Genomic DNA, 24796 nt, shown 5'->3' on the forward strand with positions numbered 1-24796 from the left:
CCGCGAGGGAGGATAGATGCTGTCATTGTGTCAAGGCTGAGATTTGGAGAAGAAGAAAAAAAAATCTTTTGAAAGTGTCCCTTTCTGGAATAATGCATGAGAAAGACGAGCTGCATGAGATTGCTGCTTTTTATTCCTTTCCAGGCCTCACACATTCCCGGCTATCCCTCTGCCTGAACAGCCGGTTTCTCTGGTTCAGAATGGGATGTATTGTCGCATCTGCGCAGCCCACGACAAGTGTCAGCAATCACACTGTGTGTTTCTGAACGGCTTACCTGAAGGCCTGAAACACTGTCACTGCTCCCTGACCGCAGGGGGCCATTGTTGTCGATAAGGACTCTGTGGCGAACTGGACTCTTAAAAAGGACAAAACGGTGCGCCCTTGGCTTCATTCACCCAGTGTGTGTGTGAGTGAGCCAGGGTCAGTCACAGAAATAAATTAGGCACAATATGGTGGAGCCTGTGGGATTTACCGAGGCGTGGAAAGCGCAATTCCCAGAGTCTGAACCCCCCAAAATGGAGCTGCGATCCGTCGGTGGCATCGAGCAGGAGCTGGAGAAGTGCAAAGCCTCCATCAGGCGCCTGGAGCAGGAGGTGAACAAGGAGCGCTTCCGCATGATCTACCTGCAGACCCTCCTGGCCAAGGAGAGGAAGAGCTATGACAAGCAGCGGTGGGGCTTCAGGAGGACGCCGCTGAACGAGGGGATGGACCCTGCGGCCATACAGGGCGCGGAGTGCCAGTCCCAGCAGCCGCACATGCAGGAGACCGGTGGAGTTGGAGTAGGAGTCGTCGGTGGAGGGTATGGTGGCGGCAGTATGGAGAGGAGCCGCTACCAGCCTCTTGGAGATGGAGCTGGAAGGTCCAAACCCAGGCCTCCACCGGCCAGGAAGTCGGCCTCCCACGGAGACGGGCTGGAGTCGGCCTTCGAGGTGCCCCAGCAGGCTGAGTCGACGTCTTGCGACAACCTCGATGGCCTCTCGCCGTCCAAGCAGAGGGGCGGCATCTCGGTCTCCCCCCGCAGACTCAACCTTCCACCCTCAGACAAGGAACTGCCCATTGACCCCAAGGACAAGCTGGGAATGGGACTTGGCGTGGCGGCCCTTAGGTCCAACTTTGAGAGGATCAAACGGGCCAACTCTCACTCTGCGGGGGATGTAGCAAAGGGCCAGGAGAAGCAGCAGCAGCAGCAGCAGCAGCAGCTGCCGCCGCCACCACCGCCGTTCTACTCTAACATGGAATTCCACCACGAGAGGGGTCTGATCCGGGTCAACGACCGTGACGTTTCTGACAAGATCAGCACCCTGGGCAGCCAGGCCATGCAGATGGAGCGAAAGAGATCTCTTCACTCCCTCCCAGGTAACCTTGCAACGGTGGCAGGGGAGCTCCGCGCCAAGCCAGTGTACAGAGGCCGGTCCACTGAGAGCACCTGCGGCTATGATGCAGAATATGAGGACGGGGAACCCAACCAGAGACACGCAGGGAGGGCCAACGGTGGCAAACCTCCACCCCCTCCTTGGCAGCCCTCCGAGTTCCAGGCCTACTCCAGTGTCTACGTTGGTGGGGTGATGATGGGTGAAGGTGGCGGTGGAGACGGGAGAGGCGGTGGGGGAAGTGGTAGTGGAGTCACAATGAGAGACCTTGGGGGAGGCGATGACCACCTCCTGACCTGGCCACGCCGGTCCTACTCCCCGGGGAGCTTTGAGGATGTCGGTGGAGGCGGCGGCTACACGCCGGACTGCAGCTCCAACGAGAACCTGACGTCTAGCGAGGAGGACTTCTCCTCGGGACAGTCCAGCCACGTCTCGCCCAGTCCCACCACGGCCTTCCGCCGGCCCTTCAGAGAGAAGAGCCGCTCGCCGTCCCAGAACTCCCAGAACTCCCAGCACTCCTTTGACAGCAGCAGCCCTCCGACGCCGCAGTCCCAGAAGCGTCAGCACCGGCAGCAGGGAGGCCACGTGGTCATGTCTGAAGCCACTATTGTGAGCGTTCGCAAGACCGGTCAAATCTGGCCACCTGGTGCCCATCATGACCTCGTGCCCCACGGTAGAACATCCCATGACAACAGTTTCCATGGAGACCACCTAGGTGAGTGGTGGCTTGCTGTCTCTAATCTTTGTTGTGATGGAAAGCAGGTGGGCCGGACCCCAGAGAGAAACTGAGTGTGTCTGGCTGTGTGTGTGGAGGAACGACGGATGAATGAGTGTACTTTAGTCATGTTTCGGCGTCTTATTCTTCTGCATTTTTAGCCTCTTCTTCACGCAATGCACCTTTCCTCCTCAAACCACAAAGCAGCCGGACGATGACGTGATTGATAGTATGTGCGTGATTGTGAGCGCGGTGCACACACACACACACTCACAGGACTGTGTGCTCTTTGGATGGCCTTGCGTGGGAGACGGATGAAAGATCCACCTCTGCTCATTCCTGGAATGTCAGCCGGGTGGGTTCACAATGAATGCGGTCAGTCTGGGTTGAAACTGCAGGTCTAGCCTTTCTCAGACGACTCCTGCGGCTCCGAGTATGAAATGTCATTCACAGGTGTCTTGTCTGTCTGTCTGTCTCTCTGCCTGAAACGTGACAAGACTAGAAGACGCTTCCCTGACCCTCCAAGCTTAAACTCTTCGCCCGCTTTTATCACAGAGCAGGACAAAAGAAATCCACTCTCCAAACAATTATGTGCCGCATCCCTAACCACTTAGTCGTAGCCTTTGAGCCTGCAATAAAAAAAAAAAGCAGCTAGCAGATAGATGTGCAGCCTGGAGCTAACTTGGCACTTCAGGCCCAACAATAGTGGACTGTGTCGCTCAAAGAGGCGCATTAGTAGGACTTAGTTTACTGTGATTACACAGTAAAGTTTCCATTGCAAACCAAACACTGCTCGGGTAGTTCAAATATCTGACGTGATTTGTAGTCATTGAGTGTTGTTGTAACCGAGGTGCGGTTAGCTGCGCAATTTGCTTGTTGTCGGTGTTTTAGCGCTCACAATAATGTAACAGATTTGGGGACCGCCGGACCGGACAGGCAGCGAGGTGCAGGCATCACACGCTCGCTCCAGTGCCGGGACAGTTCAGAGGAGAAGAGTTTGTCAGATAGATAATGAAAGAGAATGAAGGAATGACAACACCGACAGATAAAGCGAGGGGGAAAGGGTGCCGGCAGAAAAGATCCGACACAAGAGGGCCAGAGATGCCAACTGTACAATAAAGTTCTAGCTGATTAAAGTTATGTGAAGGCTTAATACCATTATCTTGCTCTTGGACTATAAGATTCAGCACTAAAGATGTTGCTGTCATCTCTCTGGGTAGCATTACGCTCTGAAACCCGACGCCGCTCATTGCCCAAATATCCTGAACAGAGAACGGGTCCCTGTGCATCTATAATTCATTTATTTGAATAGAACCACCGACACAGTGGTCCTGGTGGAGTCAACTAAAATGTTTTTTTTTCCAGGCAGGATGCGATCATCAAACTTACAGATGAACCACCTCGGACACATTTGCAGTGAAAGTGAAAGACATCTTTCCTTTTAATTACCGTTCCCCGGTGACAAGTAATAGGCAAACAGCATTGACTATTCGGTACAATGCTAACGTTCGTAGCTCTAGCAGCCATCCGGATTGTGCACCGTGAGGAGATAGTGAGTCCACAGCAAATGGCTGGCTAATTCACCAGCTGCTATGTTTAGGATTATCGCAGCACTCGTCTGCTCTCTTTGTTTTAACATCTTTTCCACAACAGTGAGCCCTGTGGGGAGTTTGGCGAGCCGGAAGAGCAGGGGACGGAGATGGAGGGTGTAGGATATTGGGTGGGGGGGGGGGCATTTAGTGGGATAATCTGGAATTTGAACATCAGAAGTAAAAATGTTGGTTAGACACCCCGCAGAGTGGTTTTGTTTTCTAGTCGTGGGGTTTAAGCTGAGGGCAGACGAGCGCGATGTTGACAGCATGAAGGTGATGATAACGATGAATATTGCATCATTTTGGGCCTCCGGCGGTGTGTCGGTTTCTAGAACAGACCGGAACAGAGTGGAGGATAGTAAGGGAAGAAGAGTGTGTTTTTTTTAGTGGGCGGCTGATGGTATCAACGAAGAGTGGGACGGTGTTGCGAGGAAGACTTGAGGGAGGCAGAGTGCAAGGCAGAGCTGTCGTTTCTCGCTTCATTGGTCAGGGATGCGGGGGCTGCAGAGAGGCACAGATGGGAAGAACTCTCCCGTTGCGTAACAGAAACACACAGACTCTCAGGCTCACTCACAAAGACACACACACACACGCTCGATGTTTACTCGTATACCTTGAGGCGGCATTGCCTTCAGCGATAGGTGTGTTGTTCAGACCGGGTGGATAGGGGGGGAAGGATGCTTCCTGCCAGGGGTTGACTCGAATCTGGAGATGTCGCCGTCTCTCCTGTGGAGGAGGCGCACCATGTGCCAGAGCTGTTCTGATGCAGCGATTAGGTCTCTTCTCTTTTTTTTTCTTCTTTTTTTCCTCTGCATGCTAACAACAGAAGTAATTGCCTCACAGTGTGTTTTGTTTATTTAATGTCGGGGGGGCTTTAAGGATGAAAAGTTTCCATGCTGAGCAGAGACGAGCAGGTCTTTGTGGCTACGACAGAAAAGACAAAACGAGTGGAAGATTAAAATAGAGATATCTCCCCCGAGTGTCATTCGGTGGAGAAAGCAGAAACGCTTGGCAAATTAACGCTCTAGGCTCGTGAAAAATAAATGGCAAAACGTGTTTGGAGGCACAACTGCCAACTTTTCCCTTTTTTAAACTGAGCAGAACAAACACGAGCGCGGCGATGTTACCTCGTGCCAAGGTAGACGACTGACGAGGCTCTTTCTCGTCGCCATGACTCAGTACTCAGCACAATCCAATCCAAATGTTTCTCACACACACACACACACACACACACACAGGACTGCAGTTAAAGGTGGGACAAATACCAGATATGTGTAGAGGTGGATTAAGATCAAAACCAAAACCTCACACGTATTACCAGCTGAACGTTTTAGTGAGGTCAGTTCATTGAAGAAAAGGAGCTTTCACTACCTTCAGTAATGAAACGGGTGGTGACCAAAATGTCATTTTTTTCTCTGCATAGGCTGTTTCCATTGATTCATTTGAAGGCAAATATGCCTCTTAACCAGGGAATACCTGTGGGTTTGCGTCTCTGAGGGCGGGGATGCCAAAAGCAGGACAGACCTGAAAAAGCCTCAATGGGTGTATTGTCCACAACCTCCACCTCCCTCAGCTGGGTCCTGTCAGAGGCCGTATTTTAAGACGGGCACGACCTCCCGCTCTCTCTCTCTCTCTCTCTCTCTTCACTCTCTCTGGTCTCAGGGTCACTTATCACTTCATTTTACTTGACTTTATTACATTTCACACAAAAACAACACAACATACCTCAAATTACAAAACGTGTCGCGAATAACATTTGGCTAAATGACCTCAAAGGCTAAGCTAGGTTAGCATAATCTGCTATTTCCAACTCATTCTGAAACAGATTCCTCCAAATAGGAATACATCAATAAAAGAAAGTAATACATGTACAAAGTAACGGTAAGGAGCTGTTGATACAATGATTACAGGGGACTTAAAAAGTCTAAAAAGACTTCCACCAGCAAAACATCAAATTCAATCTTCCTGGGGAATGCATGTGTGTGTAAAATCTGATGATGTCATTGTGCCGCTTTATGTGCGTTTCTGGTTTTTTTTTCGAAATATATTTGTTGCTTAACATCTCAATGTGTAACATACACTCTCGCTTATTTCCTAGGATATCAGAGATATTTGCGCGTGTGTGTGATTTGTGTCAACAACAAGCCGGCGATCAGTGATCGAATTATGACAGGAAACGATAGACACGGCTCACGAGACAACAGAGAGAGATATTTTCCGTGGTACCTTCGGGCCAAGCTTGCATGCTTTACAGTAGTCTGGCGTGGCACAGTGACCCCCTTTTCACTCTGAGAGGGGGGGCGGACTGCAGCTCTTAAAAAGGCTTATTCAGTACGTGCTGTTGAGAGAGAGAGAGCTTGGCAGTAAAAGCCTCAGTGACCTCAGCGGGCACACAGGAGCTGCAGGCCTACAGTCGGGCCCTGAGTGTTAGGAAGGAGAGGAGAGAAGCATGGGAGGAGAAGAGGAGGTGGAGGGAGGGAGGGGTGAAGCGGATCTGCCTTTCTTGCCAGATGGGTGCTCCCCTCTGCCTTTCATTGGACTGTTGCAACCTGCTCGGACCAAGTATGCCGGCACAAAGCCGCCCCTTTGTTTCCTTCTTGCTGGGATCAGTTATGGAGGAAGAAAACTTCCTTTCTGAGAAAAAGTTGTTTTTTTTATAAAAGCCTGTGAACTCATTCAAGATTTGAGCTAGTTGTCTTGTAATACTGCTTATGCGCCGCAGTGTTTAGTGGGTTTTTTTTGGCGGCAGGCAAAACACAAGATGTAAACTATCCTATGTATAAAGCAGACATGTGTCATGCCATGTTGCTGCAGCAGAAGTCCATCTTGACACGTCGCTCCGTTGGCAGTGGGAGGCAGGAGGGTGGAGCAGCTCCAGCTGCTACCCAGTGAGAGTCAAACTGCCTGGCTTGGTTTGTGGGGCTGGACCCAGCCAGCGTCAGCCCTACACTCAAACGCAGACCTCAGTGTGTGTGTGTGTGTGTGTGTGTGTGTGTGTGTGTTTGATGTAGTGTGTGAGGATGGTGGTGGGGGTGTTTTCTTTGTCCACTGTCCATTCGTGTGGAGGGAGGGATTTTTCGGACATTCAAGCTAAACTTTGTTTGTAGGGAAGCTACAGGCCGATCATAACTGGACTCTGCAGAAAGACACATAAACACAAACTCACAGCCCTCCAAAGACTAATTGCTCTTCCCTGCTTTGGTTTATTTCTTCTCCTTTTTTGTGTGCGCTTGTATACTTCCTATGCCAAGCATCCAGCCACAATCTTTCCCTCTGGTGACCAACAGCTCTTGTAAAAAAAAAAAAAAAAAAAAAAAGAAAGAAACTTGGAAGATCCCTTACATAAATTCCGGTGACTCTTTTCTCCCCATGTGAAGCTGCTTGCTCCCTTTTGAGCATCGGCCATCTTGGCTCTCTGTAAGACGGCCCGCGTTGTGGCAGTCACTGAGCTTTTCATCTGGATTGGCCACAGCGCAGGGAAACTGCGCTAGTTAGCGTCCGCCGCTAACCACTCACCACAGGCATTGTAATGTGAGTGCTTGCTATGTAGATTCTAGCGTAGCTGCATGGGCTGTTAATCACAGCCAGCTCTCTGAGGGACTGGGTTAAAGTTGTGGGGGGGGGGGGGGGGGGGGGATGGAAAGAAAGACCTGGTTTCTGGTTTCTGGTTGAGAGGCAATGTGGCGTCCATGAAGATTAATATCAGAATGACCCAATTGGTCTTTTAGAGTGAGTCTGTCCAGCTGTATCTGTGCTTGAGTATAGACATTAAAGGAGCATTCCACCTATTTTACATAGCAAAGTCAATTGTTGTGACTCAAGCACTCATGCCACTTGAGTATCTATATCCTGTGTTTGAAACTGGGTGTGGGTTTTAATAGACATGGACGTTAACCGTCTTTCATTGCATTATGGGAAGTGTAGGATCCAGTGTCTTGGGCTCTTGACCCATACGTAAGCGACTAAAGGTCAGTGCTCTCAGAACACCAAAATTAGGATATATAATACATAGTACATACTGCTGATTGAAAATGTATGCTTAACACAATCTGAGCCCTTGCAGCGAGTGAGTAGTAATGAAGACACATCCTGCAGAAATGCATCAAAGGGTACTTTAAAGAGGCACGTGTGTAGAAAATGTGGAAGGCTTACACATTGCAAACATGTCGCACACATGTACAATTGGAAGCCCAGTGATACTCTTCTCCGGGTCGGAGGGCAACAGAAACCTGTCTAGTCATGCAAACATGTAAGCCCTAATCTCCACTCTTCAGTCTGGGAATTAGAAACTGTCCCAACAATCAGATTAACCATTTCTCCCTCATGTAACACGGCTCACACCGCGCTGCACTCATCGCAACGCTAATGCAGGATGTCCTATATATTACGGATGGGATTATCGTCACTCACAAGCCAGCGCTGGCATGTATGCGCAACGGGTCACAGAGAAATGAAGGTACAATGGGGATGTTTTCTTACTCAATTATAGTAACGTGTGCTCGGTGGTTTTACTCCTGCACTACAGTGTGTAGATATTCCTGCTTTTTTAGAAAATGAACATGCATCATGGAGCTTTTCTCTCTCTTATTTTCCACCTCGTTCTTCCCCAAACCTCCTCTCTTCCTCTTTGCTACATCCTCTTCTCTCCATCTGAACATACCTTCTCCCGTTTCCCCCTTTCTTTCCTTCCATCTACGCTCCATTCAACCAGCTGCTTCTACTTTCCTTTAGCTCGGAGCCAATTAGAGGTGCATCACCTTTCCGTCTTTGTTTCCGCGGGTTTTCCACCGAGCAAGGGGGGGGGGGGGGGGGCGGGGAGGGGAGGGGGAGGCAGGAAGAGATCAAAGTCACGACCCCCCCTGCAGGAGCAAGCAGGCTCTCTCTCTGTAATTGTCCAATAGGGGTTTAACTGACGAATGCCTATAAAACAACACAATCAATGCCAAATGTCAGCAGTCGGCCTCCTTGTTGCAGAACAGTGCAGACCGCCGAGTCCATTCCCCTGCGCCCGCACGGCTGATGCTCATTGAGCCTTTTTGTTTTCTCTCTTTTCCTCCAGCTAGTTCTTTATGTCTACATTTCTGTCTGTCTGTCCACCATGCAATCCACCATCGCCCTCGTATGTTCAATCTGTGTGGCTTAAGTGTGTGTTTGTGTTGACAGACACAGTTAAAAGCTTGTGATTCTTCGGAAAACGGGTTTAGTTGACTGTAATGGAGTTAACCTCGGTTTACTGTCAGCAGTAAGGACTGTGGATCACTGAGGGTTGAGCTATACGTAGCATCAGCCGTCCTCAATATCGAGAGCGGTGTGGATGCAAAGAATAAGAAACATCGTGCACCTGTCCCGTCCAGACACACGGTTATTTGGTACAGTACAGAAATATCAAATGTCCATCTAATTACTTTTCATCATACAATGTTGAGCAGAGCAATGTTTTGTAGTGAATTTTCCCATTTCTATCACTTTTGAATGTCTCCTCGCTTCGAGAAGAGAAGCAGAGAGAGTGGGCAGTGTTCACATCCAGATCCAGCTGGGCACAGTCAAAATATTGCCTCGTTAGATACTTGTGGACTTTTACTACCGAGTGTGGGGACTACTTCTCTTTCTCCTTTGCTAGAAGTGGAGCACCAGGAGTTGTCAGTGCACTCCTGCAGGGACAGGAAAAAAAAAACGAAGTTGTTTCCATAGCGAAGCTGAAAGGCCAGAGACGAGGGAGGAGGCACTTCAGACCTTATTAGCTTTTTGTAGCTTCAGATGATGAAGAGCTACAAGATGAGACACCTTGTCCTCTTCCTCTCTGCCAGACGGGACTCTCTCTCTCTCTCAGACCCTCTCGCTCGGTAACACGAGCATAAATACAGTCAAACTGTATTAATCTCTGATGTGCAGACATGTTGCTTGGATCAAATCTTGGGTTCAGTGGCATTTAATCGAACCTAGATCCAGCATGGAATCGACTTTTCAAACCTGAATCCTTTTGAAACACGTTCGCTTTGCTTTCAACATTTGTAAGCGACTGAAATAGAAAAATAACAAAAATTCAGAAGAAAGAATATGCAGACTCGTTGCTGAATAGGCAGAAACAAAACAAATTTACAGCTAAATCAAAACTCTGGGCCTCTTGCCTCCTTTGGGCCCTTCAACTCTCTCTCTCTCTCTCTCTCTCTCTCTTTCTTTCTCTCTCTCTCTCTCTCTCTTTCTCTCTCTCTCTCTCTCTTTCTATCAGTGTGTCTCTCTCTTGCCCTCAGGCTTTTTGTTATTGGACTGTGTTTGCACTGGGCAGCTGGATGGGTTTGCTCAATAAATGGCACTTGTTTCAGGCTGCCAGACTATTAGAGGTGTGTGTGTGTGTGTGTGTGTGTGTGTGTGTGTGTGTGTGTGTGTGTGTGTGTGTGTGTGTGTGTGTGTGTGTGTGTGTGTGTGTGTGTGTGTGTGTGTGTGTGTGTGTGTGTGTGTGTGTGTGTGTGTGTGTGTGTGTGGTTTCGGGGGGCGAACCTTCTGAGTGAGTGAGTTGGAGAGAGACGCAGAGGGAGAGAAGTTGCAAAAGAGAGAGAGAGAGACTGCAGAATGAGTTAGCGATGCTATAAAAATAACACATTATCAACTAAATGAGCAAAGTGACAGTGGCTGCTGATCAGCGTTGCAGCTCGCCGCTTGTGTCTGGAGTTGAGAAGAAGTCTTTTTTTTTTTTAGGACAGGCCAACACATGCTCATCACATTTCAACCCATTTTGCTGGGTTCAAAGTGTGCAAGATGCACCCAAGATGCATTGTCCTGCACATAGAAAAACACAGATGTGTGAGAGAGAGAGAGAGAGAGAGTGAGAATGGAGGCAAAGGGTCAAGGTTAGTGATTGTGATGTAGCTTTGTCTGTGTCAGGGAGTATGCGTGGACCAGATCAGGACCCGTGAAAGAAGGAAGTCATGTATACAATGTGTTTGGCATAATGGCACTGAATTGGTTAAAGTCATGAGAACACCACTGTTCTGTGACAGATGTTTTCTGGTTCAGTTTCTTATTTTTGAACGGTCAGTCATTTTCTTGGGGATTTTTGCATTCGGGTGTCATAACAGGAACAAGAAATGTTAAGATGACAAAAAATATGACTAAGACAAAGATTACAAAGATACAAAGATTTCCTCTTACAAAGTGGTGAAAATGACATCAGTGGGTAATTGAAGGGGACTCTTCTCATAGACACAGTGATGGATGCATGTGGATTCAGAGTAGATGCTGTTTTGGAGGACGGGTGCACAGATGGAGGCAGTCGGCATCAGAAGTGGAAGAGACGGAAACTGACTGTGGTCCGATTGATTTTGAGGAGGAGCAGGATCTCTCATGTCTGAACAGACGTTTTGTTAAATGTCAAGAAACATCACAAACCAAAAAAAGAAAAGACTTTACCAGATGTGAGGACGAGTTTGAAGCCCACTACGCTTTCTCTGACTCTGCCTCCTTTTTTATTGTGCGTTGTTTGTTGAGCCGCTGGTTGCAGAGGGACTGGATGACTGGAGGCTCACGGGGAAGATCGGATTTCATGTCGTGATCTGCCTCCCTCCCCTTTATCCTCCATCTCTCCACTGAATGCCCTTCGGTAACATCCCTCCTTCTGTGATATCTCTTTTATGTCACTTAATATCCCTTTCTCTATCCCCCTGACCATTACTCTCTCGCTCTCTCTCTCTCTCTCTCTCTCTGCCTCTTTCACTCAGTGCTATTCAGCCTGGAGCACACTATACAGTATAAAGGCTGATTTTAAGCCCAATTTGGTCTTGACAACTGATCGTCAAGTTCGTGGAGAGGCTCCACTTGTCTGCAGAAATATCGGGACGTATCACCAGTCGGCAAAGGTTATCTGTCGGGTTTTAATTTGTTGTTGCATTGAATGTGTTTCATTATAACAGTTTGAGATCAACCTGAACGAATGTGTGATGCATCTTTTCATTCAGCATTTTTAAAAGCCTCTTCTCCGCAGCTGTATTGTCCCTTTCTGTCTTTCTGTTTCAGTCCATTGTTGGCCCTCTTTTTTTTCTTCTGACGGGCAACAGAGTCCAAGCCAGCAGCCTGACTCTCTCCTACTGCAGCCCAGAGCAAAATGGAGACGAGAAATCCAATTCTCCGGCTTTTCCAGCTCAACCTGTGCCCCCAGCAGAGCACTTAGAGCGCACATTTTTAGACGTTGGAAGATAATTAACATAACTTTCAAATGATGCAGAGGCTGGGATAATAACCACTCTGAACACTCTCTCTCTCTCTGAGTTATGCAATTCCTAAGTCCTCAACAGAAACCTTGTGCAAACAACCCTGACTGCGAGATAACGAGGCTGTACTGAAGGCGTGTAACGTTTGCGCTCCGCCGATATGTCTGAGATGGCGAAAAAAAAAAAGCAGACCGGGGCACTTTGACTCAAACATAAGCAGTTATGTTATTAACGCATCAAAAATGAGACTAGTAGCAAGTGGGCAAACAAGTTTGACACTGGTGTGCAAAATGGCCCCAACAGAAACTCGGCAGAGGTGACTTGGTTCACTTGACACTGACTTGATTTCTCTGTGTTAAAAGAACACCGAGTGACAGAGCTGCCTGTGAATGTAGGAGGAAGAGAGGACGAAGTGATTCCTCATGTGTTGCTTTGTCGCGGGATTTGGAGCTTCCTCCGTAGCGTCCACATGGTGTCCACATGGTCAAAACAGTCTCATGTAACTAAGCTTTTTCCCCCCCCCCTCCTGTTTTCTTCTTCTTTCTCTCATTCCTTGTCAGCTCTTTGTTCTTTTTCTTTCCTCTCTCTGTTGTCCTTTTTTTTTTCTTTTTTTTTGTCGCTCCAGTTTCTACAAATCTTCATGTGTCATTGTCACTGCGGCTCCCTCTCATTTGGCCCACTTTGTAGACCTATAAATGGCAGAGCGTGCTCAGGGCGAAGCACTTGTGATTGGCTCGGAGTGACAACTCAAGAAGTATTTTCTCGTGTCGCATCTGTAAGGAGAGCGTACTGTAGCGCTCCTCGCTGAATTCATGCTGTGTGTGTGTGTGTGTGTGTGTGTGTGTGTGTGTGTGTGTGTGTGTGTGTGTGTGTGTGTGTCTGCTATCCAGCAGTATAAAGCCAGAGGAAGGTTTTAGGCTAAAGCCCAACATGAATACACAGAAATGCAAATACAGATATTTAGAAGCAAACTCACCATCTCATACACATGTAGAGCTGAATACGTACCCGCTAATTGACTGCTGGATTTTGATAAAGGGGCATGTTCGCTCGCATGCACGCACCACTCTGCCTCCCCGCCTGATCTCTTTCTCTGTCATCCATTATTGATGCTGTAGCCCACTTGTTGCAAAACTAGAAACTGACTGTCATGACACAGGGTGTCATGTTCTCCACCCCCCCCCCCCCCCCACCCCCCACCTAGCAACCCTACTATGTCTATACGCCCTCACTCACACAAAGGACCGTGCACATCCTCACACAAACACGCTCGTTTCTGCACCTCATCTGATTGGTTAACCAATTTATACCGTGTTGATGGAAAATGTTGGTTGTAGGCTGAGAAATGCTGACTTCCCCCAGAGCTACACAGCAGGACACCGTGGTCTGATCCTGTGGCAGATTATTTGATCTATCGTGCATAATGATGTCTGCAATTCACTTGTTCTTTTTTTCCTGACCAGCAGTCCAAAAGCTTAAGATTTTGGATTTACTGTCACACATGACAAAGAAAAGCAGCAAATCCTCACATTTGGGAAGTCGACATCTAGCATGTTTAGCTTTAAAAAATTACAGAAACCAATAGTAAATCATTAAAATATTACTATTATTTTCTATTGACAGACTAATAGTTGCAGCTCCAAGATACGTAAATGTCTGTGTGCAACACGATGACTTTCCCATCACCGAGTGCTTTGTTTTCTCTCAGTAATGAGCATTATCATTGAATAACCTGCTAAGGTTTCATGTTGTATTTAAAAGGACAAAACCTGTTTGCTCTGACTTTGACTTAAACCTGTGAATGCCCTCGTAGCATAACTCAGTCGCTTACAAGCAGATGTTGAGCAGTATGCACAGTAGTGTAAACAACACAACAGTGGGCTTGGCTATATGCCATGTGGCTCCATCTGTCAGAACTAATTCAGGTTAGTCACCTATCATGTGAAACAGAGGGCTAATATCTAATTGACCATAATAAACTGTAGAAAATGGAGGTTTTTGTACATTTAACACTTTTTTTAAAAATCTGATTTGAGTGATAGAGACGTGTCTCTTTGGATTTGTGCATGACTAAAATGCATTTTTTTTTTTTTTTCTGGTTTAGAGGACAGTTTCTGATTCAAATTATTATTAGACACCCACAGTGAGAGCTTTAATGTGTGATTAGACAGGCTTTAATTCAAAATTAAACATCTCGGGGAAAAGTATAATAATGTCGGATTGGACGTCCACAGAAGCACCACAGTCACTGTTTGAATGTCCTCAGTGGGATAAATAGCAGCCGTGGCGCTGTGGAAAATGATTGACATGGTGTTGCCCCCCGCCCCCCCCCCCCCCCACACACACACACACTGCAGTGGATTGGACAGTGGCCAGAGGACTAGGTGTCTCAAAGAATCCCTGTGTCACCAGAGAAGCTTTGGCACACACAAAGATAAAACACGCTCCAGACAACCTCACGCCCAGTATTATTTACTCGATATACACACACGTCCTCCTTTTAGGTGTCATGGGATCCTGACTGAAACGCACCAGGCGTGTTCCCTAGTAGCAGAAACACGCTAGTCCCTCGGTGGAAATGCTGTTTTCTTTGAAAGCTTCTGTTACTGGCCACAGAGGGATGCCACTCCCTGCTGTGGATGTGTGTCTGTCTGTTAATGTGTGGGCACAATGTGCTCTTGTAATCGTGTGTGTGTGTGCTTTTGAGGGACAGCCTTGAGTGTGACCTTGTATTGAAAACAGAGAGCGATCTATACGAGGCCCCGCGGTGCCCACAGTCTGCTCCCCGGGCCGGAGCAAAGTGGAATAATTTTATTACTGTTGTGCCACGCCGAGAGATATTCATAACTGTTATCGATTGCTTAAGTGAATCCATGGTGAGGGCGCCCATCAGAAGACCTCTATAAATCTTCATGGAAAAGATGGCTGCACCCGTGTCTGTGTGAGATGACCATACGCACAATCTGTGGCAGTCATGTGCTTAGCTTTCACCTTGCTGACGTCTTAGCTTCGCAAACCAACTAGACCGTTTCTTTTTGTTTCGGCAGTCGCAAATGAAAGATCCTCACATTGCCTCCTGGGCTTATAGTGCAATAAGTATTTGCGCAGGTTGTGTGTCTGGTTGTTTTAACACAAGCACATAAAATAAAAGCATCCAGCTACCTGCCATATTTCTTCCGTCTCCTGGAAATAGAGGGCTTCCAGAAAGACAAACAGATGGCTCGACCGTGTGAGGAGACGCAGTGCTCCACGCTGTGGAAACTTCCAGTGTTTTACACTGACGCAATTAGCTGTAATGGATTGAATTAGCCCGCCAAGGTAGAGATGGCATCAGTGAAAAACACAACACGGGGAGAATCAGATGCTCCTCTGGCAGACACATCGTGGCATCACGCTTCAAGGCCTCTGTTCTTTCACTAACAGATGTGTTAGCTTTATGGAAGTGTGTTTGGATGGGAGCTCAAGTGAGATTTTTATGTGTGTGTGTGTGTGTGTGTGTGTCGGTCCAAAAGCTAAATGCAGCTAGGCACGATATATTGCTGAATCCAGAGAGATGTCTCACTCACAAAACAGGAGCCTTGTGAAATATGACTACAGTATATAGCTTATCCCTAAAGAGCGCACATAAAGTCCAGAATAAACTGAGGTCTCTAACTGTCCTCTCTTGTCTCTCTATAGAGGCCCAAATTAGCTTTAAAGTCACCGTGACGCAGCAGTTAGAGCTTCTTTAGCTCTTGATATTTAGAGAAATGATTCTCTTATATTTGAGTCATGTATTTAGCATATCCATTTATTTTACACGCACACGTTAAAACATTTTCAACTCACGTAGACACATCTCTGCCTCATGCTGTCGCTGCCTAAAGTGAACACGTCCCCGTTTGTGTCCACTTGTGTCGTTTCACTGACTCTGTATGTTTGGTAGTCTGCGCCAGTTAGTGGATTCCTTTTTTCACATCATAAAGCCTTGAATGCAAACGTAGGGATTTTGTCCGATTAGCAGGGTGACATCATGCCAAAAGTCGCCAGCTTGTAACCTAAACATTGTTGGCAAACGGTGAAGTCAGATGTGTTTACCGGTCAATAATTCTAACCCCTCCAAGATCAGGCTGTTCTCAAACAAACAAGCTCAACACATACAGTGTAAACGTCTTATTGGGGAGGCTGTGGCGTGTGCGGGTTGGGGGGGGGGTTATTGTTAGCTTTGATTAGCATGTATCGGCCTCCAGTCGACGCTGTTTGGCCTGCTGTCGGTTGGCCTGTCAGTCAGTCTGGCATTAGGCCACAGAAAAGCAATACGAGTGCATTAACAGTCAGAAAGATTTCCAAAAAAGACGTGTGCGTGTGCGGCTCTCCAATATCCTTCAGGATACACTTGTACACACACACACAGACACATACGCTGACTGAGACACTGGAAACAATTGTGATGCATGTGATGAGGAAGTGCAAAACAGGCTGGCTCTGTCTCGACAAAAAGCTAAAGTGGCATGTTTCCAGAAATACTGCAGGAGAATTACAGCCCTCCTCTGTCAGCTGGAGTGTTGATCATAGTTACTAAATCTGCGCCGCCTGTGAGCGCGTCTGTTTGTGTTACAGACTGCAAGATGATTTGCGAGAGAAGAATTCTTCACAGGGCGTATGAGAAATTGACTGTGATGTAAAAATAAAGTATATATTAGAATAATTGCAGTGTAGTTTATGTTTCATGCCATGTTAATGTTCTGTATTATTTTGGCTGAAATACAAAGGACAGCTTTAAAATGCACAGGCCTGTAATAGGCAATAAAATATGGATGTTTTTGACTTGCTTTTTCCCTGCCTCCCGCCTAGATGCTTCCCTGTGCTTATTCTTGGGTTTTTTTCCTCTCTCTGTCACTGTACTTTAAAATTCTCATCTCAGTTGAGGCTCTTACGTAAGTGAATTTGCAGGCAATGTAGCGTTTCATTTTTCATGTGCTGTGTTGGCGATCAGGGACTAGCTGGCTTATGTCATCCCTCTTCAGCTGAGGAGAAAGATTTAAACATAAAACGAAATGCAGCTGATTCCGCCATTAATCTGCAAACCCGTCTTACTTTCATTTCGCCTGTCTACTGTAAACTTCGTTTCTTACCAACCTTCAAATATGAGATGTTCAACAATCGCATATGTGCAATGTCTACAAACCTTTGTCCACATAATGTATTTTAGGAGATACTGTAATTTACTGTAATTCAGTCAGATGTGTTTTTGCACTCAGTACACAAAAGGACACATTTAAGTTATTGGTGAAAGTCTGAAGGACAAGACACTCACAGCAGCACTTCTCAGAAGGTCACTGTAAACACATCAAACCACCAGACTTGGCACTCAGCATATTTTAGAGCAGCCGAAGATACATTTTATGTATTAGTAGCGATATCTAGATTAATGGGTGTTATCCTATTGAGGTGGATATATTGGTATTGATGGTGGGCCATGTTCTGTTGCTATTTTAGTCTCAAGGCCAGACCTCTTGAGGAGAAGAAGCGATCTGCCAGTACAAAGCCATTACCTCCTTTTCCCAGCGCAAAAAAACAACAACAAAAGAATGCCATTTCACCCCTTTGACCTGTTCTTAACTCATTTTAAAGTGGAAGCAGGGCAGGATTTTAAGGCAGATGATCAGCAAACTTTGTTAAATGTTGAAGAAGACTTTTAGTACAATGAGGTAAAACAAGTACTCTCCAACGTAGAAAGGAAAGTGCACTATATTTGCAGGCTGAATGAATTGAAATGAACTGATATGGCAAACTTGTTAGCAACAGTTACACATCTAGCAGATATGGAGCAATATTAGCATTCATTTGGAGTTTCTGGTCACCATGGTTCACTCTCTTTGTAGCTTTGGCTTGGTCTCCAGAAAGTCCTGAACCCTTTCACACAGTTTCTAATAAATATATATAATAAATATATACATATGATAATATATATATAATATTCAAACAACCAGCAGCTAGCTTGGTTAGCGGTTTGGTTTGCTTGCAAGTAGATCCCTGCAGTTAGCTTCAGCAGCTAATTCAGTTCAGCGCTTATCTGTGTTTACGTTCATTTACCTCCTTTCACATTACCAACCGTAAAGGAAAATTCCGTTAAATTCCGAAGAGGTAGTTTTCCACTTAGCTGTGTTAGCCATGTGGTTTCCTCGCAAGCAGTACCTTATGCAGTAACCGCTACAATAGCTAGATGGCCATATTGTTTGTATTTGTCATTTGAACTCGGTGACAAAATGATTTATGTAAAATGTAAGTTCATTTGGAAAGCTGTAAGAGGTCGACCATGCTTGGCTTGGTTTATTGTCTAGCTGGAGTCGCGTGTCCTGAATCTCTTGTGGTATGTCCCATGTGGCCACAGTTATGAGAAAAATACCAGAATTTTCCAGAATCTTGTGGAGACTTTGCTTTGTTGAATTTGGGAACCGCAGAGGTAAATATTAATGTTTTTAATTTAAAAAGCAGGATTGTTGAAGGAAACACAAAACAGGAGAATGACATCATTCGGAGGATTTTTATGACTTTCATGGAGCTTCTGTCTGGCCAATGCTCACTCTGTGCATTAATGCGGGTATTTTTTTACATGCATGTTTATTTGTGGTCGAGGCTGAATGACAGCAGAAGCTCTTCGGCTAATGCTTTTAAGTAAGATGTCGGCAGCGCTGCTATATTTTGACACTGATGTCACAGTCACTCATCCCGTCTGTTCGAGACTGATTCATGGATCTCAGGCGGAACGTCTGACTGTGGGGACAGCAAGGGTGGGACATCACATATAAGAGTGTGTATATACATGCGTCTTCATCCTCGGTGGCTTGAATGAGAATAAGTCTATTTTTGATCTGCTCGGGTAGTTTTTTTTTAAGGCGTGGCGCATCGACTGACAGAGGAGATGAGGGCAAAACAGATTTTTAAATAAACTCTTCGGATGAGTAACGAAGAAAGGGGCCATAAAAGGCTTGCAGTCCTAAGAGCGACCGCCGCAAGAATAAATGCTCTGAAGTATTTTCAGACTGGTACACAACATAAGCGGAGTTAATTTTGCTCTGGAGCCAAAGCCTGTTAAAGCATATTTCAGACATGTGCCATTTGGTGACTCAAACGAAAACAAGCCTGGGTCCCACATGGTTGTTAAAGACACAGTCTGGATAATGCAGGTACTAATTTGGATCTCTGTCACATCTGTTGGAGGGCAATGGTCGACCTTTTTTACATTCCTTTTGATAGTTTATTCAAAACAATTAACAAGCTAGTCAGTATGTAAATAAAGGAAGGATATGTCCTTTTATCAGAGCCTCTGCGTGTCCAAATTAACAGGCTAAAACGTAAGTGAATAATCAGGGCTGTTAAACAGAGATAATACCTCTCCGTGCTAAATTAACTCATAAAGCTGATAACAGATGGCCTCAGATGACAAGAGTTGACAAAGTTGTACATTATACGGGCCTCAGAGAGAGAGAGTGTGTACATGTGTGTTATAAAATAGAATGTGTGGACTACAGATAGCTTGTCAGTCCCCCATGATATCGCTGTGAAAGCTGTAATTGATGGCTTCAATTAGAGACTGAATCACCCCGTGAAGTTACTCACACCCTTACCGTACCTTTTTTATTATTTCTCCACACCTACTTTTTCTCTCATGGGGTAATCTCAGGTTTCTGTCAGGGTGCACAGATAATTGTGATAAATGTTGCTGAGAGGGCACAAAACCAACCGGGCTGGATTTGGCTGAAAGGACTGTTTTTTGTTGTTGTTGTTGTTGTTTTACAGTTTTCTATCATTTTACAGATGAAACAATCAACAGATTTAAAAATCAAAACAATATACAGCTGTTTTGATGAAAGGAATCATAAGTTGCAGCTGCAGATCGTTTACGAGTGATTTTTGCAGCGATCGGAGCGATATAAGGGAGAAAAAACACAGCTGACGGAGATCAAGAGAGAGGTGAAGATGAACTGAAGCACATGCTGCTTTCCCACGCCCCTCCCTATCTCTGCCGACACACATGCACATCTTTCTCTCCTCATTCTCACACACACACACACACACACACACACCTACAGCCTCACACAGCTATGGGTGACTTGCTGATCATTTTGGTGTGCAGTTGGAGTATTATCACCAGTCAACTAAGGGTGAAAAAAGTGGTTCACTTGCAGTTCTTGTCCCATTTTCTTTTGGGACCTATTCTTTTTTCTCACTCGAGTGTGACGAGGCCTCGACGTCCTTTGTCTCACTTCTCAATGGATAATGGTTTCCCCTCCCTCTCCTCTCCGCCTCTCTCTCTGTCTCGCTGTCCGTCCTTGACCACTGGTTGACTCAGTATTGCCTTTATAGGCTCATTGCCAAGGGCTCCAACTAAAAGGTTACTTACTTGGGCCAGCGCAGCTGAAGAGGGTGTGTGCACCGACAGCGTGGTGTCAATTTGTGTGTGTGTGCCCGTCGACCAATGTGTTTTAGTGCCAAGTAGTTGTTGTTGTGAGAAAGTTGGAGTACACGATAATTGACTTGGGTACAGTTTTGAGGTACTTGTACTTGATTAGTTCCATTTTACTTCTACTCCACTACATTTACCTGGCAGGTATAGCGACTAACGATCCATATTTAACAGTATACTTACTTTACAATTACAATTCGATGCATAATTAATAAAAACAAAAAATGCAATAATGTAACATTCTGACAGGTGCCATTGAACACAGTATGTTAAGTTGATTTATATAATACTTGTACTTTAACATATACTTGAAATGTTGAATGCAGGGCTTTTATTTGTAATGGAGCATTTTCACTTTTTGTATTGCTACTTACAACAAGGATCTGAATTAACTGCATAATGTATGTGCACGGTTGACTAGAAAGAGGTTCACATGTAAAAACACAAACGCAGGACTAGATGTATGCACTGGATGCATTAATGTAACTTATGAAAAAAGCTTTCTTTACATTATACATATATATATATATATATATATATATATATACTATGCATAGTTTGTCAGAATACACTCGGGGACAAGTTGTTGATATATCTCTGCACCAGTGTCCACAATGCAGATTTAGTTCATACTCATTCAGATTAACAGGAGTTTAATAGCTATGTATACCCTCACAATGAAATAAACATAAACTGTCTTCGTTCAGTTAATAGAAACAAAACAGAACTGATGGGGAACTGGTCTGTTGAAAGCTGTCACATCTTGATGATCTTCTCCGGCTGTGTAGTAGTGTTGTAGTGGAAACTGTGCTTAGCTCTTTGTAGCGCTGTGAGACAAAAGTATAACTCACAAAACCACAAGTATAAATACTGCTTGTCCTTACACTTCTGTCACTAGTTTGGGTTAATTGTTCCCATGCTCACCATTTTCTCTGACACAGCCTGTCTGCCGAGTCTAATGACAAACACACACACTTCGTCTTCTACCCTCTGTGTGTGTTTTTCTGTGTGTGTGTGTGTGTGTGTGGGGGGGTTTAGGGGCCTCTGCCTTTTTGTATCTTGCTGATATCCCAACAGTAGCTCGGTGCTATCTGTTTCTGCTTAACGTCTGTAAGGCAGGTCTTGTAGTGTTATGTGAGGGTTGCTTTTGTTGGCAGATAGCGGGTAAAAGAAGCAAACACGCAAGTGACATGCTGAGGAATCAGCGTGTGTGGTTTTGGGTTCACGGGCCTGCTTTCAGGATGAATACTTACCTGCAGACTGACTGCAAAATCCTTTTGTTTCGTCTGGCTTCCCATCCCATGTACAGCAGAGACAGAGAGTCTGTCTGTGGCCTCCTCAGTCAGTTTGATTTAGTGACTTTGTGTCCGTCTGTGTGCATTTCTTTGTGTGCGGCACATCAGATGGCTACATTTTCCTACAATGTCCATTTATTTGGTCATCTGTGGGAGCATCCTGGTGGTTGGGTGTTCCGTGATGCGTACTCTGAAATTTATGGACAGATTACAGATCCACAGTCGCATGTGGTCCCTTTGCATTGTGACATTCCTATACTGTACATAATAAAAAGGGGAATAAAGATGATTCTAAAACCAAACCCAGACAAAGAAAGAAAGTTGACAAGACCTTCATGAAACATGAAAATAATCAGCCCCACTTAAACATATCAACAGCCACAAAACAGACCGTGTCGAATAGAAAAATGTTGTGGCTTTAGTATTGGTTCTTGTTTTGTGTGTGTGTGTGTGTGTGTGTGTGTGTAGGAGTAATATTAACTCAGACACATCGTATGACTCATTGTACTTGTCTGATGAGAGTTTATCTTATTTGGTTAACAACATGGCAGACCCAGCTACAGATGGAAGCAGTTGTTGATATTTTTATGCCAAATCTGGTCCAAATTCAACTTCAATTCTTTTATTGCGTCAGGCAGTTGCTTGGAATTGTATTCAGTGGCACATTCTTAGACACAGATTTGAAGTCAAAAGCTGCATTTTTGTTCACATTTCCTTTTGAGTTTTAATGAAACTAATATACACACTTACGAATGAACTGTTTGGCCATGCAAGATTTATGTGTCTCTAGTGTAAAACCTTTCGAAATGCACCCACACACAACAGCACTGCACACATGGTGGAGCAATCAACTATTCATTTAGCATATGAAAGACAACATTGGAGAAATCTTAAGTGGGATGTTGCCCTTTTCACTTATTCTTCTTTCCTTTGTGTGTGTGTGTGTTTGCATGTTCCTTGTCGGAGTATATAATGTGATTCATAACGTCCAGACACTCTGCTGCCCTGCTCACCACCCAGGGAGCCTCATCTGTGTGTGTGTGTGTGTGTGTGTGTGTGTGTGTGTGTGTGTGTGTGTGTGTGTGTTTGTGTGTGTGTGTGTGCGCAGACAGACTCCAGCTTGAGTCATCATGACTGTCCGACGGTCCAAATGTGATGTGACCGGCAGCATACTTGAGGGAAAGCTCATTTGAAGGCTGACAATATGGCTGTTGAATCCAGAGGACAGATCCCATATTAACAAACATAAATAAACTCAACAAACATGTCGCCCCAAAGCATATATAGTTATTCATGCACACGTTTCATTATCCACCTTCCTCCCTCTTTGCCTCCTTCCTCCCTCCATCATTCAGACGCTCTGGCGGTTAGATTAGCGGAGCGCACAGCGCCCTCGGGGGAATAGTTGCATTTATGGCTCTGTAGAGTTCGAGCCGAGAACTTTTTTCGGGGAGACTCGTGCTCACTTGACTTTTGCTCTCGAGGTCACAGCGCTCTTTCAAGCCTATTTGTTTTAATTGACTCAACTCTCTGCTCTATGGTTTCTAGATCAGCTTTTAGCTTCTTCTTTTTTTTTGCACGCTTTACTATTAAACACACTTTGCCGTGCCTGTTGTCTATGAGTGAGCTGTGAGAGCGGGTTTGGTCAGAAAGGCCAAAATGTCGAAGTTGAGCAAAGGAAACTCTTCGTGTGCTCTCACTTTGCTCCAGTAAAATAACATTTAATAGTTGGATTTGAGAAATCGACTTCAGGCAAAATAAAATTGTGAAAAAATCAGAGACGCAGAAATAAATACTTCTAGCCTCGTGCAGAGGAAAAGCTAAAAATACACGAACAGTTTTATGTCCTCTTCTCTCCTCCGCTCGCCTCTGTTTCTTGTTTTGTTTACCTTTGTGCATCAGCCCGTGTTGATGTGTGACTGTTTGCCTCTGTCTCATGCATGTATTTTTAAATGTGTTGCTGTGTGTTTGGATCTCATCCTAGCTTGTTGCCACGACTGTTGTCATCAGTTCGTCGGTAAAGCACCTTTAACTGCAGTAAACGGTATGAAAGGGAGAAAGGAAACACAGGCAAAGGACAAAGTTATCTTGTTAATTCTACTGTAACATACTAGTGATTTCACCAGTGAGTTCAAGGTTTATTAGCTTTAAGGTCAAATTCAAACAATGACCGGACCCCAAGGCTAACGTGTTAGCGGTTAGCTAGCCAGCTATAGTTTACAAACTAGCCCTATGACTCGTCCCCACGTCACTAAGCTTCTAGAACCACATATGTTGTAACGAAGATGAATTTCATCGAGCCACTTTCTGGCGCGGCTGGGCTGTAAGATTTTGATAAGAAACTATTTTCACACCTTTCATCCGCCCGTCAATTTTGCCTCGTTTCCGTTCCATATACCATCTATCCATCCGGCCATTTTTGCCTTTGTTCATCCATCCATGAACCAGTCAATTTCCCCCCTCTTGTGTCCTCTCGCTCCGCTGCTGCTGGAAACAACACGAGATTGAGCTGAGTCCAGCTTCTCTTTAATTAACAGCTGGCTAGTCTAATCAAAGTAATGCGATACTGTTTCCCCGGTTGCATAATGACTTTCATCATCATTTTCATCACAGTCATCGTTCCCTCTTACATACAGCAGGACAGTCAAAAAAAACCATTGTTCTTAGAAGACGAAGTGGTGAAGTTTTCTCTCTCTGCCACTCTATCTGTGTAGCTCTTTGTTTTCCTGAACAGATGGTTCAGCGGCGATCAAATAGAAAATGAAGTGTTTACTTGCTCTTAAAAAATGACAGAAAAGTAGCATTTTTTTTCAGATGAGATCAAAGCACTCCAAAGAAAAACATGTTAATATATGATAAGTACCAAATACACTCAGCTTATTAGGTACACCTTGCTAAAAATTAATGTAGTCTAATACAACAGCCCTGCGTTAAATCCGGCCTTCTGGAATGTTATATTTTATTTTGAATCTGACACACAGCCTGAATTTGTGGTTTTGGGTGTTAAAGCGAAATCAAAAGTTTTCAGACAGAAAGTGTTCGGATTCAAGGGCAGCAGGACGTCGGGGCTTTAGTGAAAGAAGCAGCGCTTTCAGTTTTGCTCCACCACATCGCTGTGCTGTACAACACCACGAGAACACATCACCTATCTCAAACACACACACACACAC

General features: G+C 45.4%; 1 protein-coding gene across 1 annotated transcript in view; it reads left to right on the forward strand.

Annotated features, from left to right (window-relative positions):
- Nucleotides 1-450: 450 nt before the first annotated feature.
- The window catches only part of bcr (BCR activator of RhoGEF and GTPase), a gene marked incomplete at both ends in the record, with an annotated part of 67714 nt that continues 43368 nt past the window's right edge, over nt 451-24796 (forward strand). The window contains one exon of the mRNA XM_079179553.1: nt 451-2086. Coding sequence (XP_079035679.1) covers nt 451-2086 — 1636 coding nt within the window. The remainder of the gene's footprint in view (nt 2087-24796) is intronic.

Source organism: Pholis gunnellus (genome assembly GCF_910591455.1).
Source record: "Pholis gunnellus genome assembly, chromosome: 18".
NCBI classification, from domain to species: domain Eukaryota; kingdom Metazoa; phylum Chordata; class Actinopteri; order Perciformes; family Pholidae; genus Pholis; species Pholis gunnellus.